The sequence below is a fragment of the Apteryx rowi genome, unplaced genomic scaffold (assembly GCF_003343035.1).
Source record: "Apteryx rowi isolate R43461 unplaced genomic scaffold, aptRow1 scaffold_418, whole genome shotgun sequence".
NCBI lineage: Eukaryota > Metazoa > Chordata > Aves > Apterygiformes > Apterygidae > Apteryx > Apteryx rowi.
Genome location: NW_020450657.1, coordinates 4,984 through 25,538, shown reverse-complemented (window position 1 = coordinate 25,538; position 20,555 = coordinate 4,984). Strand labels below are relative to the sequence as shown.

General features: G+C 37.1%; 1 protein-coding gene across 1 annotated transcript; it reads left to right on the top strand.

The window, feature by feature from the left end:
* Window positions 1-177: 177 nt before the first annotated feature.
* NSUN3 (NOP2/Sun RNA methyltransferase family member 3) lies at window positions 178-19,151 on the top strand. Its single transcript, XM_026075973.1, has 6 exons — window positions 178-389; window positions 2,101-2,226; window positions 3,754-4,097; window positions 5,733-5,887; window positions 6,400-6,521; window positions 17,119-19,151. Exons 1-6 carry the CDS (start codon window positions 178-180, stop codon window positions 17,381-17,383), a joined length of 1,224 nt encoding a protein of 407 aa, XP_025931758.1. The 3' UTR covers window positions 17,384-19,151.
* The last annotated feature ends 1,404 nt before the right edge of the window (window positions 19,152-20,555 follow it).

Genomic DNA, 20,555 nt, shown 5'->3' with positions numbered 1-20,555 from the left:
AGCTGCCGGAGCGGTAGTGTCGTCCCCGGCGCCTCCCCGCGACGGGCGGCGGGGCGCCTCGGGGCGTGGGGGGCGCGGGGCCGAGCGCCGCGGGCACACTGGGGGCCCAGAAAGCGTGGTTTAAGGGCAGCTAACCGGCGTGTTATACGGGGGGGAAAAAATCAGCAACCCGGACTGATGGAGCTTCGCAGCTCGAGACTGCAGCATTCATCGCTGGGGTGTCGAGGGGTGACTTGGAGCGGGGGCTTGGCGAGGGSAGGGCAGTGCGGTGCCCGCGGCGCTGTGCCATCATGGCGGCGGCTCCCGGCCCCCTCCGCGCCCGCGCTCTCGCGGCCGTTGGCCGAGGCTGGCGGCGGGGCGCGCGTGCYGGCGAACGGCGGTTACTGCAGGTGCTCGGCGTCCAAAACGCGCGGAGCAGCAACGGTGCTTGACTGCAGGGTTTGATTAAGCGCTCTTTAATGCGGTGTCTTTATGTCAGCTTTTAATTTGATAACGGCCCCCAGCTGTTAGGTTTGTAGTCCTGACTTTAGACGCTGGGTGTTCCCCTTGCCTGTTTACAAACATCCACTGCTCAGCTTTTTTTTTTTTTAAGATCTTTATAATGAAAATATTTACTGAATTGTTTTATTTAATTGAATTCTCGTTTCCGAATTCTGTCAACGTTGAAGCTGATTCACGTTTTTCTTAAGTCCCATTCCATCTGAATTAGCCACTCTTGAATTCAAGCCCTCTGGAGACTCACTCATGTGTTTATATCTGCAGAAGAAGTTCCAGTAAGATCTCATGACCTGAACCACATAAATCCCAAACTCCTGCGTATGCTTTTATTATCCCTTTTGTAATTAAGCATGTATATCTTTAATTTTGGTGCTTTGTATCGAAAATTTCTACCCAGTTTTGTCCTTGATGCTGTCTGTGTCTACCTTTAAATGTGATACAATGGAGGTTCCCTTTGTGTTACACTGCAGGCATTCCAGTATAGGATTTGCTTAACATTAAAGTTAAAAACTCTGGCCCACAAGTTCACTTTGTACTGTGATATTAATTTTGTGAGAGCAAAATCTTTGCTAGTTTTTTAAACATGAGTAGGGTTGGGCATCTGCTTTAGTTTAGTAGAACTCTTCCAGATACTGCAAAAGCAAGCCTGACAGCTAATCCCTGATTTTTCACATCATCGGTGATGCTAAGGGATCAATCACTCTAGCTTGCTTACAGCGTTGGTTGTACCTGCCTGGTCATTTCAGCTAATTTTTTCAGTGGCATCTGTACGATGCTATTCACCTTTCCCACTTAAGAAATTAGAAAACAACAGAAGTAACTCCAAGATTAGCAGTTCATTGAAGTCAAAAGGCCATTCACATTTCATTAAGTTTTTCTGTTTAGAGGTGAACTACAGATGACGTATAAGGAGGAAAACAGGAAGAATGATAGTGCTAGGTTGGCGGGCAAAGGTTGTATACCTTTAGAGAGCAAAACCCAGCAAATTTTAGATTTCTCCCTTAAAGTTTTCCATTTGAATAGCATGAGTTTGTTTAGAGACCAAAAGTTCCCCCCCGCCCCCCTAAAATGAGACTTAAGATGTTCTTAGGTTAAAGAAAGAACAAACCAGAAAGTGTAACTGAATTAATTGTTTTTCCTTTCTCCTGGAATAAACTAGTTAACTGCAGTGCTTTGTGGCTCTACTCCAGCTCACTTGCACAATGATTCAAATTAATTTCTTTCTTTTAGTTAAGCACATTGAGAGATATGTCTTGGCAGAGGTGATTATATTTCTAGGAAACAACCTCTGTAATCAGGCTTAGCTTATTTTGTTCCTGATATATCAGAGCCCCAGGAACCACTGTGTTAGCTTAGTTGGTATGTAAAAGGAGTATTGTCAGCAAGTTTTGAATTACCTCTTCATGGGTAGGGAAGAAGAGACTATACTAGCCTAACTTGTTTTTTCTATAAATTTTTTTCTCTAAAATTTCTGTTACCAGTTTTGATTGCATGTGCTATATGACCGTGATATCCGAGCATCTTAGTGTCACTGATACTGAGTTGATTTAAGTTGATAAACTGTGTTTTTTAATAATTGTGTTTCTTACTGCTTTTTTTTTTCTTCCTTTCTCTGAAGCTGGAGAATAAAACAAAAGGGAAGCTTCAAAGGCAGATTTGTCAAGTTGTTTTGGATCATTTTGAGAAGCAGTACACAAAGGAACTGGGAGATACATGGACCAGAGTCAGGTCTGTTTTATTTTGGGTGTGTGGGAGAGTGTTCTGTTTGTTTGAAGTGCTTCATAAAATTCCTGCAAGAAATCATAGAATATAACAACTGGTTCAACTATTTTCAATTTAGAGTAGCAGTATGAAATAGTAGAAGACTAACATACTTGGAATTTTTTGTTTTTGCCTTGACATGCTTCTTTTTGTGGTGGTTAATCTTGTGTTACTTGTATGTGTATGTAGTGTAAAGAGAAAGAGACTGCCATCTTACCTGTTTCAGTTAGCTATTTCATAAAACCATGGTCAAAAAAGCATCCCTGTATACTTAACAGCAGCTGTTAGCATTTGTTCTACAGCTTTATAGTATGTTAAGAGACTGAGACAAAGATATTAGGAGTGAAGTACCTCCCCTGGTTTCTTTCATTAGAAGAAATTGAATTTTAATGGCTCTTTACTTGTACAGAAAGTGACATCATTTAATTTGGGCCTTGATCGCACAGCAGCTAAAAAACTGGCTGTGGCGTTGAGAGAGGACATCTTTCTCTCCCTGCTGGCTGGTGGTTATTACTCATAGGAAAGCCAGCGGAAGAGCCCTTCAGAAAAAATTCACTGCTCTGGTTCAAAAGGAAAAACATCTTATATGATCAGAGCATTAGTTACCATGTGATTACTCTGAGTGCCYTGATGGTTTAGCATGTTTGGATTAAAAAGTAGTTTAAAATAAGTGTCTCTGTTGTAAAAATGTAGATACATAGAAGCATAACATTGGCTTAACTGAATAAACTTAAAAGCTGTTTTGGATTGCATCAATGCAGTTTTCTCTTTTAGGATAGTGAATACTGCTGAGAAGTATCATATGATACTCCTCAGGCTAAATGTGAAAAAATATAGAGGGGAATTAAAATGGGGAATGGGAATATTCACAAAACAAGGTCTGTAAAAAGCGAACAGAAATTTAAACAGGCTTGTTTCTACCATATAAACACTGCTTTTTGATTGTCTTCCAGGAATATCTGTTGTCTTGAGTTTTCCTGACCCAATATTTGCAGAACGTAAATGGAAATGTAGAAAAGAACACCTGTAAAAAATGTGTTTTAGAAATGCACATATGCAGAGTTGGCTGGAATGACCCTTACAAAGCCAATGTGATTTTTGTTTTTGTTGTGATTTTTGACAACTGATATGACAGTTGTTCTTGGCCCCTAGGGAAATCCTTTGTAGTTACAGCATTAAACTTCATAATGTGTAGGTTCTACAGTCATTTGTTAAAGAATTAGGAAAAACAAATAACATTCTGTTTTAGGAGATAATGTTTTGAAAGACAGTAATTATAGAAAATAGTGGCTTGATTTCCTATTAAAATTCTTTTCCTGGATGCTTTTCTTAATCATATCTAATCAAAATGATATGATTCCTTTTTGATTTCAGCAAAATCATGCCATGATGAAATTGTTACTCCTATGTAAAGAAAGGCTTACCACCACATTATAGAAACGTAATTTCATTTGTCAAGCTATTAAACAGCTTTTCCTTTTTTTTTCAACCCAGGGATGTACTCACACACCCCTTGTGCTGGCAGCATGCTGTCCTTCTTAACAAGTTCAGTTGGTCCTCAGAGCTGGAGAACACTTTATGTTTGAAGGGATATCGTCCTCTCTTTCAAGAAACTTTGCCTTATCTGCCAGGATCATTAAAGTGTTACATCAGTAGAACTCCGAGGAGATTCCCAGCACAGAAACACCAGATTGGTAAACTGAAAGAATATTACCTGTTGAATGCTGCTTCACTCTTGCCAGTGCTGGCATTGGAGGTGAAAGATGGGGAAGATGTTTTGGATGTATGTGCTGCTCCAGGGGGTAAATCAGTAGCTATGCTACAGTGTGCCTATCCAGGTAACACATCGAGTTGTTATTAGCTGTTAGTACCCAGTCTCTGACTTTATTGTCTGGGTTATTTTAGTTGCGTTTGCATTCTGTACAAGATTTAGATTAAAAAAAAAAAAAATCAACCTAGGTAGTCTGAGTCTAGTAAATCTGAGTAGTCTCGTGTTGTTTGGTAAGGTTTTTTGTGATGTCTGTTTACTTAAAAGTGGATGAAAAATGCTGTAGTTCTTCGAATACAGATTATTGCAGACTGACAGACAAAAGGAGAGTAGCTCTACATTTTTGTTTCTCCGCTGATTCATTTATTGTTACTTCTCAAGATACTACTTAAAATCATTTGTAGACTTCTTGACACAGGGAGGTAAGTATTCTGCAATTTTAAAATCCTTTTTTTTTTCTCTCTCTCTTTGCTGCCTGTCTGGCCAGTGCTATGCAAATAGTGTAAGTAAACTTAAGTGTACAGATGTAAAATGGGACATAAAAGATTAAATATGTAAGATCTAGGCAGAGGGAGAAAGCTTATGATGAGGAATTGGTCTATATTAACATTTATTAAGTTTTGTGTCTCAATCCTCATAGACATTGCACAAGGTCACTTAAGAGGGTCACAACACATGAGAAGGCAGCAGAAAGCTGCTACTCGGTCCTTCCAGGCCAAGGAGTTCAAATAATATGAGACTGCTCTTTCCAAGTTTATATGCTAGCTTGGGTAGTAACTGTCTTGAAATGTTGGCAGCACTGTATCTTCTTAAGGGTGAGAAAATTACTATAAACACCTGTATCTGGTGATTATGGCTGGCTCTCTCCCTCTTCTAGAGGAGTGAGGTGCTGTTTACAAGGTAAATGAAATGTGGGTGGCCCTTTTAAAAGGTATGAAAAAAGCACTTACATCCCATGGCTGCTTCTGAATTGCTGCTCATGAAAGTGAGTAAGATATAAGGAAGTTGATTCTGACTATACCTCAGCGGTATGATTCTGACATACCCTATTGTTTTTGGCAAAAATAGTGTATAGGACAAACCACAGTGTCCAGAGACATCAAAATAGAAATTTTATTAAAGAAAGGAGTTGTCCTTTTTATAAAGTAAGAGGAAAATGTGATGCGATATATTCCTGGCCTTGGTGCAAGCAACAGCAGTGTTTCTTCTGAACAGGTAACTACTCTGGCTACATTGTTAAACGTAAATGCAACCAATATTCTTTTGTTAAAACACTTCTGGCTTAAATTTCAAACAAATAAGGAGTTGCATTGATGGGCTTAGGACACACAAAACTGAGGTTTTATTTAATAAAAAAATCAACTAATTAATTAAGGGCATGTCCTTTCTTTAGATGATAGTGGAAGGAGCCCAGAAAATTTTTTACTTGGCACTTCTCTTTGGATGTGGGTTATGTTTAAAGTTTGTTTTACTTTGGAAGTCTACTGCCACAGTAAGTATTAGTGGGTTGCTCAGTAGGAACGTGTTGAGATTTACTAGGGTTTGTAAATATCCAGCAGTGTTATAATGTGTGCAATAACATAAGCACATAGTGCGTGAACTCTGTGGAAGTCCTGGAAAAATAGTAAAACTTCTGAAATTGTTTTAATTCCTTATATTTGTAAAAATCACAGAGAATGTTTACTTTAGTTTTTAATTTCTTAAGGTCAGTTTCACTGTAATGAGTATGATGGTTTGAGATCAAGATGGTTGAAACAGACACTAGAATCCTTCATCCCAGATCCTTTGATCAACTCAATAACTGTTTCTAAACTAGACGGCAGACAGATTGGAGATCTCAATCCCGAATTATATGACAAGGTAACATTATTACATATTAGCAAATGGTATTTCCATATTTTACTTCTTTCTTTTCCTACGCTGTTCTCTTCTTTTTCAAGACCCAGTAGAAATATTTGGCTTATCGGGGGAAACAAGGTCACAAACAGGCTCTGCAGAGCCTCAGGAATCACTCTGTGAAGCTTATTGTGCATTTGTTCATGTGTTAGATGGTGTGATGCTAATGAATTCTGAAGACCTTATCGCTGTGTTCTTTGCATGATATGTAATTAGGAAGGGGGAGGGAACAAGTGTGAGAGTTTTTCAGGTGGAGGAACCTTGTGGAGTAGTAATTTCTTCCATTTTTTTTTCCCTTGGGAACTCTACAAAAACATTTCAAAATAATAAATAGATAACTTTTGCCTGTAAAATGGAGAATAAAAAGGGCATTCTAAATGTCTGCAAAAATGAATTGAGTAGATTTTGGCATACAGTGTTCAGAAAGTCAATATTTTTGTTGTTAATCATCTTGTTTGCTCATATTGGTCGTATAGATACTGGTGGATGCTCCATGTTCAAATGACAGAAGTTGGCTATTCTCTTCTGATATTCAGCAAACTATGCTTAGGCTAATACAAAGGAAAGAGTTATCTTCTCTACAATTACAGCTGCTAAGGTGAGATGTGCAAAGAAAAGTTATTAAAGGAGCTTCTTCTAGTTAATGAAAATTATATGGGGGCAAGGTTTGTCATGTTTAATATCCAAATCTAAGTTTCACAAAATGAATAAGTGAAGAATATCTTGTTGCAATTGCTGTTTAGATAGAAGTTAATCTAGGGTAATTTGAATACGGAAATTTTGTGGGGGGTAATGTAAGTAGTGAGGTCTAGATCCTCTACTAACATACTGCTCTGCAGTCCTGTTAACTCAATTGTTAACATACAGGTCCATTTATAGATGTTTCAAAACAGCCTGGTATCTTATCAAAATACTTTCTGTGGACACAGCTAAAATGGTTCCAGAAATATTCCCCAGGTGAAGCAAAAACATGCACAGAATTTTTACTGCCTTTTTTTTTAACCATCTGAAAAAGTAGCTAAGCTGGGCATTTTTTCTCAGGCGTGTTTCTTTTTTGTTCTTCAGCAGAATTATCAAATATGGTTCTTTATTACAGTCTATTTGATCACAGAGCTGTCAGTCAGCACTGGTTACCAGCTGATCATTAGATAGTGCTGCTTCAGAATTTGTTTCCTGGTCCGTTTATATGAAGCATTTGAGTCTACTGTTGCATGTTCTTAACTGCTTGAATTTAATGCCCATTTTAGTGTTTATAGCAAGAAACACTACTGGTTGTAACTGATAGGGTATTGCCGTCTTCCAGGCTGGATGATTATTAAAAAAGGTTAAAAAAAAAAAGGGGGGGGGGACTTGGAGGGCTTTTTTGTTTGCTTTTTGGGAAAATCCACCCAATAATCCAAATCAAAGTTGTAATGTATTATACTTTTAAATGATGCCAGCCATAGGCTAGCACTTGCGAAACATTTGAAACACTTTCTTTTCTACAACATGAAAAACTGTAGTATGATTTCTCCTTAATGCCTTCTATACTTGAGTATTTTTTGTAAAGTAACAGTCATGCTTGAAGTTACTGTCTTGTGAGTCTTGCCTTCAGTCTCATGAAAGTTCATGTTTTCTGCTGGTTCGTAACTTTCAGCTTGAAAATGAGTAAAAAGTTGCCTACAACTGATTTCTTAAAAAATTATTTTACAAAATGAACCAATAATAGYAATAATACACTATTATACACAAAAGTTAAAATGTTTTAGGAGTTAGATTAAAGTAGAATTATGTTTCCTTCCAAAAACAGTTTGTGGAGCTATTATAATGCTGTATAGGTATTGATAAAATAATAAACTTTTAAGTGCTGCACAATGATTTACCTTGGAAGTACCCATCTGTCAAAGCAAATTGAGGGAAAAAATAATGTATTATTTCAACAACAAAAAAAAACTTTTATGGGAAGTTCCCATTGCAGCAGTTCAAGATAGTTTTGTAAGACTTGAGTCAAAAAAGGCCTAGCAGAAGCCTATGATTTATAACAGAAATATGAGTGTCTTATTGCAGTAATGCATCATGTCACCCGTTTCCTTTGAAGAAATCAATCACATTTAAAACACTGCCCTCTTTCAGTTTTCTCTTTTCAATATTTGTCATATAAAATCCAATTTGTGAACCTCTAACAAAAGAAAGCATATATCATGCAGTGAAATTTTGAAAATTTACATAAATCACTCCAGATTTTAATCCTGAAGTGGAGAACTGTTGACAGCAGGACCCTTGTTTTGAAAAAGGAAACATTCCTGCCACCTCAAATCGTATTTAATTGAACTGGTCCTAAATCTAGAAGAATTTTTTGCCTCTGTTGAAATTATGCTCTACTATACCAACGGCAGTAAGACAAAATGTTTTTGATATGTAACTTGAAGTAAAAGGATGATGATTTCCATTTTGTCACTCACTGTAGCTCTAAGTAGTTACGTAGATTCAACAGTCTATGTGCATGAGGCTTTTTTTTTTTTTTTAAGATTTTGGAGCATATGAAATGAATGGTTAGATTCAAGCTGTAAAGATTATAAGGTGTATACAGTAAAATCACAGAATCACAGAATCACTGAGGTTGGAAGGGACCTCTGGAGATCATCTAGTCCAACCCCCCTGCTCAAGCAGGGTCACCTAGAGCACATTGTACAGGATCACATCCAGGCAGATATTTGACATATACTTAGTAAATGGTATAGCTGTGTGCTGGATGTTTATTGTACTTTTTATCTTATCCCATTAGAATGAATTCACAATACTAATGAAGTCTCAGATCCTGAATGTAATTGAAAAATGGAAATGATGAAATCATTTTTATGGCCAGTGTAGATAATTATAAATCAAAAATTAGGTTTGAAGCCTGGCTCTGATACTTTGATAATATTTGGTAAGGTTGAACCAATGCATTAATCCAGCTATGCTACATCTTATTTGAGTCATCTCATGCACAGTTAGCCCTGATTTATCTGTTCAGATTACCTTGTGCTTAATGCTCATAGACATTTCTCTTCTCAGTTCCCTTATCTATAAAAGAAGAATAAGTATAAATCTGTATCCCAGAAATTTTGTTAAAAGTAATGTAATAAATATTGTGCGATTTGAAGATGAAGCTTAAAGTACATGGGCCAAGTATTACTTTAGCTGTAGTACTTAAGTATAAGGAGCATATTCAAAGAGGGAATACACTCACAAGAGGGGTGAAATGGAAAAGGGAGTTTTATTTTCATTTCTATCAAGTGACATTCAGCCCAAAATTTGGCTTTTCCTCTTTCTTTTTAGTTATGGAAATGTTTCACTTGTAATTCACTTGTCTTCTTGCATCTTTGAAGCAAATCAGCTTTGGGGGGGAAGCTGGGGAAATCAGGGAGGAAGACAGGGAAGAAAAAGTGTTTTTGCAATACAGTGTAATTTATTAAGTACATAGAGGCTTCAAAGAAAGTGGATTTGATAGAAATGCTGAAACCGTTTCAACTATCTTCCTACTCCAGTCTGAATAAAATTTAAAATGTAAATAAGTGGCATAAACACTGAACAGCAAATTATAAGTAGTGAGGGCACCACTGATTTGAAGGAAATTGAGATTATAATGATTGTTAATGCCATAACCAAAGCATCCCTGCTGAGTGCTATAATATAGGAACACACTGCAAATCTTGTTATTATTTGGAGTGTTCATGCAGAAAACAAATTGCAAAGTAAGTGAGGAATGGTCATTTCCTGTGACTGAATGCCAGCACAAAATGCAGTGATACCAATAAGTGAATCTACCAATGGTATCAGTTCTCAGATAAAAATTAAACTTAGGGTTAAGGCTGAGTGCATGATAACTTAATGGTAAAACTCTTATGGATATTGTGATTATTCCTAGACCAGTTATTGCAGCTGAAAAAAAATGAGTTAGGGTTCAGCTAAAAAAACAACAACAAACAATATGATTTAGAAAATGCAATGAAGGTATTCACACTACTGTTAACTCCTTTATACACAACATCTCACAGTAATTAAACAGTTCTAGTTGGTGTGCAATAGAGTTCTGGTCCAGAGGAGCTCAAACTAACTTAAAGATACGCCATGTCTGACTTCCTCCCCCCCTCCCTCCCTCCCTCCCCCTTTTTCTTCTTGGGAGTTTACTGCAAGGCAGATTGTTAGTTTTGAATAGGTAGAGACGTGCACACACACACACAAAGTTAGCAGAGTTTCAGGGGGTTCTAGGTGCATAAGAAATTTGAAGGGTCCTAAATATTCTGTGCTTTGAATTACTGGTGGCAAAACAAGCCTGCACCGTGTTTTTATTTTCTTAGTTGATTTGTTTAGAGTTGTATGTGTTCTCATTTTTCAGAACTCAGAGTGAAGCATTATATTTGGGTTGAGAAAATAGGGAAACACTTTATTCTTCCTAGTTAATGCAAAGTTTGAATCCCTGCATTACTTATAAATATATAAGGAACAATGTCTGGCTGTCCATTACATATGTATCTTCTGTTATATCCCCTGTGCAACTGGAGTCCAATGGCAAGGTATAATGAATAAGAACTTTGTTTTGCTTTGAATGTTGGTCATAATATGGTATTTGAAATTGCTGATTTGTTCTTTGTAAGAAAAGGTTACCAGAAGTATTTTATTTCTTGTTGAAATGTTTGGGGGAGAGTGGGGGGAGGGTTGTGCACATGTTTTACTTGGAAGAAAATAAAGCCTCAACTGAAATATTCTGAACTTAATTTTCTGGAATAATGGGAACTTACACCATTAGTTAATGTCAAGTGTAAGTAAGCAGGTGCTGTGCAAGCACCTTCATAAAGCTTCTGATCCTTGTTTGTTTTGGTGCTTCAGTCCTGGACTTCACTGGAGCAGAGATTGCTGATCATGCAGCCACTTTGTACTGTGGCTTACAGATCAGCACGTGTGGGAAGTAAAATGAGATTGATGTTTTCCCTTGAGTCGTCAGGTAGTATTGGCAACCCTGGTTAATCTAACATGCCACTGGACTTGCATTATATTCTCAAGTCCAGACCTCTGAAAATATTTCTTTCTTGGAATAAATGTTAAAAACTTTTTGTGAAAACTTAAGGCACAACTATAACAAAGCTTAAGTCACAAGTTACTCTGTTTTCCATGGTATGTGAAGATTAGTGACATGGTCTCATAGAATAATTCACTTTTTTCTTTCTCTAAAAGAACATCTTTTTCATGCAATGTGTAGTAAATGCTGTGAATTACTGAAAAAAACTGATGTTCCTTCCTCACATATTCAGTGTCACCTCATCACCTCTATATTTTCATTGAAATGTAAAGTTTTTGACATAGAGTTAGAAAAGTAATTACAAAGCTATTTCTACTTTTTATTCAGTGTGCTGTTAATTGTTTTTGTGTTTTAAGACAGGCAAAAATTGTTTTCTATAAGTAGGCAGAATACCACTGTATCATTAGTAACATTAATGCATCACCTAGTAATACAGTAGAAGTTAGGGTTTTGTTTCCTGCATTAAAATTCTCCCTTCTTTAATTATGCTGAGCATTTACACAGCTAAACATACGGAATCTTAACTTAGATACATTGTTGTGGTGTATGCACTGAGTAGTACAGGCGTACCTCATTTTATTGTGCTGCGCTTTATTGCACTTTGCAGATACTGTGTTTTTTACAAATTGAAGGTTTGTGGCAACCCTTCATCGAGCAAGTCTATTGGCGCCATTTTTCCAACAGCATGTGCTCACTTTGTGTCTCTGTGTCACATTTTGGTAATTCTCACAATATTTCAAGCTTTTTCATTATTATTATATCTGTTATGGTGACCTGTGATCAGTGACCTTTGATGTTACTATTGTAATTGTTTTGGGGCACCACGACCCACACCCATATAAGAYGGCAAACTTAATCAATCAATGTTGTGTGTGTTCTGACTGCTCCACCGACCGGCCGTTCCCCCATCTCTCTCCCTCTCCTCGGGCCTCCTTATTCCCTGAGACACAACAATATTGAAATCAGGGCAGTTAATAACCCTGCAATGACCTCTAGGTGTTCAAGTGAAAGGAAGAGTCGCATGTCTCTCACTTGAAATCAAAAGCTAGGAATGATGAAGCTTAGTGACGAAGGCACGTCAAAAGCCGAGACAGGCCGAAAGCTCGGCCTCTTGCGCCAAACTGTTAGCCAAGTTGTGAATGCAAAGGAAAAGTCCTTGAAGGAAATTAGAAGTGCTACTCCATCAGCAAAAAGATTACAACTCGCTAAAGACTCAGATGATGGTTAGCATTTTTTAGCAATAAAGTATTTTTTAATTAAGTTATGTACATTGTTTTTTTAGACATAAAAGTGTGCTATTGCGCACTTAGACTACAGGATACTGTAAACATAACTTTTATATGCACTGGGAAAGCAAAAAAATTGTGTGACTTGCTTTATTGCAATACTCGCTTTATTGCAGTGTTCTGGAACTGAACCCACAATATCTCCAAGGTATGCCTGTACTTAAATCTAATGCTGCAAGAAAACACATTCACTTCCTGTTGCTGTCGTTGTTACTATGTTGTTCTGAACTGCACTGTCTCTCCACAGCAGCAAAGCTTGATTAAAGAGAGGAGTAGAGAAAGTATAATGACTGGGGCATGGAGAGAATACTTGAACTCATGTCAGTGTCTCCTGTGCGCTTCTGCCACTGCCCATCACCAAAGTATGAAAAAGGGTTATTTTGACACAGATGGGATCTCCTTATTGTTTTGACTTTGGCTTTGGGAGAAACAAAGCAAAACCTTTAAGATATGGGCCGTGTGACTGTGATGTGTCTGGACTCTTCTAAGAGGAAGAAGGAAATGCATGATGCCTTTAGTCAATAAGAAGAATAGGATTCAAGATAAAAGGAAACACATTTTGAGATGCTTTACTTCTTGAATGGCTTATAAAAGGGTTGATAATTTTATTCTGATCAGACATTAACTAGGATATTGAAAAGAAATACATCCCAGTTGCCAGAAGATGGCACTGTTGAAGTGTTGCATTGTTTTAAACTTGCCCTAAAACCTGTGTAATTTTTTACTTTAATATGGAAAATGGTTAAATGAGCAATGTAATTAATGGTGACCCTTCGAGTGGCATGCAGAACATGCACCCAAGCATAGGAGGAGTGGGCTGGACATGCAGGTGCTTGCTATAATATGAAATAGTGTACCATAATGTTTTTATATCCAGTTATTATATGCTGTTTTTAAAAGGATGTTTGAGACACCAAGACTTTAAAAATGATCAAAATGACAACCTATCATGTTGTTTAATTTTCTTGCAGTGTGAAAAATCCCTTTTTGGGATTCTAGATAACTACATTTTAGTTGCATGTGGAAGTGTTTCAGTTTAAGTTGTCATGTGGCTCTAGAGTGGTCTTCTTTCCTAAGGTGCTAAATAATCATATTGCTCTATTTTACCTAGTTTATTTTTAGCGTCTCACTCCTCCATTGTTAAATTTAAAGTAAATCCTGAGAAACAAACTAAATAAAACTGTTTTAAAATAATATATTGCTTAAAAAAATCTTATCTAGTATTCTTGCAATGTGTGGAGTTAGAATAGATAACCTTAATACATCTTTTGTACCTCTGGCTTCCATAGTACAATAAGGTGTGCTGTTGACTTTGTTTCCAAAGACACATCCTGAAAAAATATATGAATAAAATGGAGTGTTTATTTAGAATGAAGAGAGGAGCAATCTGTGTATGTTCAGTTGTTTTAGAGTAGCTCCTGAATGGGATGACCACCACCCTCTTAGTTGGTTGACAGCTTTACTCTTATGCTTATATGCTGGAAGGATTTAAGTGTGGATTCAGTGACCGTAAAGTGGTAATGTGAGTAGTTTAAAGCAAATGGGGGAAGCATGAGAAGCATCAGGCAAGTTTCTACGGAATGATGTGCAGGTGAATCTCGATCTAACCTGCAGTGTTCCTGCTATTGCAATTCCAGGCCACTGATGATTTTAAAATACCATTAAACATATTAGACTCTTTGATATTACAGTGGGTCTCCTGAATTGTGATGCACTGGTATTTTCTAAAGTTGCATTCAGTAGCCAAGAGAAGAGTTGACTTTTTAATTTAGCATGTATGTCTTCCTGTACCAAATATGCCACAGTGCTTGCAGTTTTATAATATAATTACATCTTTTGCATAATGTTTTATATTGTCCCCTGGAAGAGCTAACCTTGGAGATCCTATATGCAGGCCTTTCATATTAAATAGGTCTTGTAAATGAGCTGTGTTGGATTTTACAGTGCGATGGCATCAAATATTAGCCAAAATTCTTAAGAGACACTTTACTGCTCAATCTTCTGGATTAGAAAGCGGTGCTACAAATTAAACCTGAACAAACTAATTTCAGAAAGATAGATTAAAAATGCTGGAATGAAAACAAAGGAAACAGGTAGTCAAAAGAGGCATTTAAAAAACTGCTTTCATTTGTCATAGATCAGAATATTACCTAACTTACTGAAGCTCTTGCCAGTACTTTGTCAGAAATACATACTGTTAGCTACCTGCTCCGCTTTACAATAGTTTTCTTTGGTACATCTGGGCATATTTTGATTGGTCTCACAGGCCAGATAGAAGCAGCGTAAACACTGCCCTTTTAAATGGACAGCTGTGGCAGGAGCAGAACAAATGCAAATGAAGACAACAGGTGGAGAGACATCAGAGACAATTTAAGGACCAATGTTTGTGCTTTTGTACACTGCTAAGGAGTATACATGTATTTGTGGGGTAGGAAGAACACACTAAAAATCTACTCAGAGTTCAGTAATTCAAATGCATGTGGATATTTGCAGAATTTTAGAAAATTAAATATGGAAGGGTCATCAGGAGGACATCTGCTCTGTCTTACTGTCTCAAGGTGACATGATGTATGTCATCCGTTACCAACATTTTTATAAAACATTCTTAAATTTTTTTATAGATTCTCAGAAAGAACTCAGAGGCCTGAGATAAGCTTGCAGTTTTGGGATAGCTTTAGCTAATTTTGGAAGTATGCTAGAATGATGTTCATTAAGTCCAGTTAAGCTGAAAATATTCAGACCACCTAAGTACTTCGTAACCTGTTCTTTACCTATAATAGGCTGAACTTGAGCTGCTTTCTAACTTATGCTAAATGTGCTAGCCATCTGCTCATTCTCCATCTTTTTACTGAAGACTGATTCAATAAAGGCATTAAACACTGATTTTTTTTTATTTTTTTTTAGCATCTGTTGAGAGAGCTGTTCGCTTTCGCTGTCTAAAGTTAGGCTAGTATAAAATGCAATAAATTAAATACATAATTTATTGCTTGTTGATTAACCTAACCATGAGTCATAGAAGAAATGAGAAGGGCACGTTTACATTGCCAGGAAAAGAAATTGGGTGTAATACACAGGAATTTTCACCTGGGAAGCTGAACACAATTGTATAATCTCTGTCTGAAACAGTCATTTGTCCTGGTGTTTTCTTACTATTTTGGACAGAACTTTTTCAGAGCTGCTTTGATCCCGCTTGTGATAAGGCTTTTTATTATTATTTTTTAATCAGTTCTTTTCCTGAAAAGGCCCAATCCTGTTAAAAGGACTAGTCTTTTCCTCTCGTATTTTCATTCTTTTCTCAACTGTTTTCATTCAGATATCACACTTAACATCTCTTCAGCTTGTCTCTTGAGGAATTACTGTTTTGGTGTCATTGTTTTTTTCATCTGGGGAATGAATCAGATTCACTGCATTTGGAAGCTGCTCACTTCATCTGATTTGAGATTTGTTTGGTTTTTTTTCTTTCTTGGTTTGTCTTTTTAGTTTTCCCATGTAGTTTTTTTGGTCAATGCAGTAGCGTCAGTAATATCCACCAGTCTAGAATTGTTCTGTGTATTTCCATACAGCATGACTGTGTATCTCCAAGAGTCCATGCTTCCAGAATTTGACGTGCCCTTATGCACAGGCAGAATTCCCTGTGACACACTTGCAGTCCCCTGAGCACTAACCTTGGTGTCTCTGTAGAATGCACAAGTAGAGTAACAGCATTCACCTGCTGAGATACTCTTGTAGTCTTTAAACAAGAGAGGTTTGGTTTTAATTTTGTGTTTTAATATGGTATTTGCTTCAGCTCCATGGTATCTGTTTTCCAGAAGCAATGAGGTGATCTGTTTATTTACTGGCATATAAATCAATCTTTGAACAATTATGTCCTTGAAGCCTCCAGAGTGTATGATTAAAAGGAATTATTTTAAGAGAGCACTTTAATAGCAAACGAACTTTTAGTGCAGCTTCCTCTTTCAGTTATGTGGTGTTACCAGATTTGAGGAATGCTCTTCTGTGATAGAAGATTTGAGGGTTTTTTTCTTCCTTACTCTTTTAATTTGCAATAGCTGAATATGGATTGCAGATCTCATTTCCTTACTCTCATAGGCTACATTTTATCCCTGTGAACAAGACCTTGGGGATCTGCTTTAATGGAAAGTAAACAGTCTATTTAAAATTAGATTCAGCAGGGAAGCTGAAAAGAGCCTCTGACATCAATTGTTATGAAAATTTCATGAAACTTAAAATCTTAAACCACTATTTTGCCTTTGTTTAGTCAAAATTTATCAACAGGTTAATAGGTGAAGGGCAGATAAACCATCAGACAATATGGTCTGCTAAATCATATTTCCTTAGGAAATCAGATAGAAAAGTGGTGACTCAATCAAACCCACAGCCCTGTTACCTGCCAAGTTGCAGAAATTGCAGAGATGTTTATAAAATTACAGTACCGTAATTAGTCCAGGTTATTAGTGCAAATGTATGTTTGGATATTTGTTCATGCAAGCTATCTAACTATTTAACTAGCACTTTTGATGTGGTATAATCTGGTTTGTATACACAGTTGCAGCATTTTTACAGTTTTGTTGCCTATATGAATGCTTGAAGTATATTCTGCAGCTCTGAATGGATGCTGCTTCCTACTTCTCATTGTTGTGTGAAAATACCTTCAGTTAACTGGGAATACATAAATAAATGAGAAAGCAAAAATGTGTTGCCGGTAGTTTCCTGAGTTGCCAATTATATTCTCTGTTAAGAGTGTTTTATGAAGTTATTTATTTTTCTTCTGTATGTTTATTTATAAATCTAGATTTATAAGTCTTATTTGTCCCCCCTCCACAGAATATCTCACTTCTTATGGTGAATATTTTTTTCATTATTTGCAGGTCTGCTGTTAAAGCGTTGCGTCCAGGTGGATCACTGGTCTATTCTACATGTACTCTCTCGAAGGCAGAAAACAGCGATGTAATAAATCTCATTCTAAACTCATGCAGTAATATTCTGCCTGTAGATATAAGTGATATGAGCAAAGCTGTTTCCCAGGAATTCACTCTTCTCAGTGGTACACGGCAGCATGAACTTCTGGTTCTCCCAGAGAAGGAGAAAGCATGGGGTCCAATGTACGTAGCTAAATTAAAGAAAATAATATAGTCCATATGATGCCTTTTAGTTTATTATAAGGGATATGTGATTAATTCATATTTTTTCTAATATACTGTGTGTATATAAACTGTAGTAGATATCCAAGTCAACTGAACTTAGAACTTTGCAGTTTAGTATCAGCTGTTCTCAAATGAAAAGGAAGTTAGAAACTTGACTTAGTTTAGCTTAAAATCCAGAATGTCTTATAATGAAGATTTGTGGGCTTCTGTGAAGTCCTTTTGAAATCAGGGAAACTTTGTGTTATTTTCACCGTGATGCTCTGAAATGGACTTTTATCTTAGAATAGTGGCTTGTGTTGTGGTTTTTGCAAAGTTTTTTAAAATTGCTATTTTGGTTTTGGTACAGTATACCTTTAAATAAATGGTTTGAATGGTGCCTGCTTCTAGGGTCATGGAAATCCTGCAGTTATTCTCAAACATGTCTAGAAATCTGTTTTTCTGTAAGAGCTGATTTGTATGCAGAGTCTGTCATCTAAGCACTGACTATTCCAAGCAGTGGCAAAACAGGTTTCGTATTTGCTGAGTTGTTTACTGGTAAGAACTGCCTTTTGTTTACAGTCGTAAAGGTCAGCGGCTATATTGACACCAGCTTTTTCTTTTATTATATTTTTTTATTTTATCAAAATTTAAATTGAAAGAGTAAATTATATTGAGAGGCCCTTAAAACAGTGTATTTGGATTTGTTTAGCTTTGATATTCAGTTTGTGGCATAATGCAGTATATCCAGCAGGCGATAAAGCACGTGCTTGAAACAGAACCAGAATGATTAATAACTCCAGTAATGGCACAGTGTTCAGAGAATTCTGTTACATAATTATAGTCATAATGAGCAAAACAGACAGTATGGAGAAGTGGTTTATCCACTGAGTTATGATATGTTGTGTGAGTTTGTGGTGTCCCATCTGTGGTGTGCAAGGAGAGCAAGTCCCACTGAGAACGGGTACTAATGTTGTTCTCATGCTTCTTCAATTCTGCTACACGATGCTATGGATAAATATGGCTATATAGACATGCATGCCCATGTTCATGCATATACACATGCAAACTGTATTTTCATATGTATTGCCTGTAGATTAGGTGTAACTTACGATTGAGCAGTGCTTGGATTATGCTTATGAGTATTACGTATTAGGTTGTATGTCAGTCTCAAAGCAGAACGGAGCCCTTTCATCCCTCCCTTAGCACAGAGAGCAGAGGAGTCCTTTCCCTGTTTAAACCTTACAGTAATTGTTTTTAAGGAATCATGTTTTGAAAGGGCAGAGGGATTTCCGATAGATGAGTTGTATGTGTTGAAATGTGTGTGTGACTATTTATGTTTTTCATATCCATTTTGTATGTACATCTGTATGTGTAATCATAAGGTTTTTGCAATCACAAACATCATTTGTTAATGCAGCTTTGATTTTTCTGAATATAAAAGGACATAAATGGTAAATATTGGAAAAATTACCAGGTAATTATTGATTATGCACCTTGTCAACAAAAGCAGGATTTCTGTCTGTGAGGTTTTCTGTCAGAAGCTCCATCTAAGCACATCAGAAATGCAGTAGTTCTTCATTAGTTTCTCAAATAATTCTGTTGTTGTAAGCTCAAAAATTGCTTGTTACAATTGTGACTAAAATGCCTTTTTCCCTCTGAAGAATTCAATTGACTTTTTGCTGCCTTTATTCTTCGCTCAACTTGTTATGCTGATGAGCCTCAACTCTGTGTTCACCTCAGTTCTCTGTCAATAAATTCATAGCAGTGAAGCATTTTAACATTTGTCCCCGCTGCAAGCATTATGGTTGCTGGGAGCTTCCTGTCCATGGCGTCAAGAGCAGTGAGATGGCTGGTTCAAAAGGACGGCACCTGACCTAAAACCTTAGTTACTGTTGCCTAAAAACAGATGCTGATCTTGTGCAGTAGCTTTGCTTCTTTAGGCTTCCGTGGCTAAGATGAGTTGGGCAGTTTGCCTTCAGAGTAGACATAGCTCATCCTCTGGAGACATTTCTCAGCTTCTCCTGCCAAATCCTGACCTGTATGTTCAGAAAATGAAGCATTTATACAATTGTGCATTAAGCGAGACATTGCCTGTCCAACAAAAAGGTTAAAACATTTTGGGTTACGTACCAAAATATTTTATATATATGTATGTTTGTGTGTGTGTGTGTGTGTGTGTGTGTGTGTGTATGTATATATAGTGACAGCCATTTAAAAATCAAAAAATTTGTTGGAACAAATATAACTTAAAATAATGTTCTGAAATTGCTCATTTTAGTTTGTTTTTTGCATTTTGCTTTTTCAAGAGGAAAACGTAACTGATTGATGGAGCATTTACTGACTTTCCAGTCTGTTACCATACAAGTTGTCTTGCATATGCCTTCTCAGCAGCAGGCAGTCTCATAGGCCTTTACTTCTGAAATTCTGAGACTTAGTCCATGTTTTGACCTTCATGTAATACAGATCATCAAACATCAAAATGAGAGAGGTATGATTCAGAGGGCCTTCAAAGAAATACAGTAGCTAAAGTGTTATTTGCCCTACTAAATTAAATAACTCCAGAATCTCAGGAAGCCCAGGAAGACTTCCTACATTAATGGAAAAGGTCACTTTATCTAAATGTATGTTGGAGGCCAGAATAAGAAGCAGTATCAACAATTTCTGTACACTCACCAAAAATACATACCTACACACACACACACACACACACACACACACATTTTTTTCCTGGTGTTATATTGTCTGACAGAGTTGGCTTTAAGAACAAATGTAAACCTGCAGTTTCCCCTTAGGGTTAATAAAAGAAAGATGGGGCATCATTGCTGTACTGTCACAGTGTGTTTCACTCCACAGGGGGAGGGAGTTGGGCTGCTAAGGAAAAGAGAAACACTTTCTTTCTCCTTTCGAGGCTCAGGAGAATCCTGCCTGATCCGTTATTGCTCTCCATCAGGTAGTGAGATTCTTCCAAGAATTTTTCCTATACATGGGCCTCTGTTTTGAGAGGGCTGCAGAGATCAATAAACCTGTGTCTCACCCCTGCACTGTTCGCTGCAGGAAATAAATGCGTAAGGTACCACGCTGCTTTGGTGTATGAGCTTCCATGGTCATCCTCTCTCCTAGTCTGTGATGAAAAATGTTTGAGGTGCCCGTGTACTATTGAATTGTCAGCAGTGTCTGTGAAA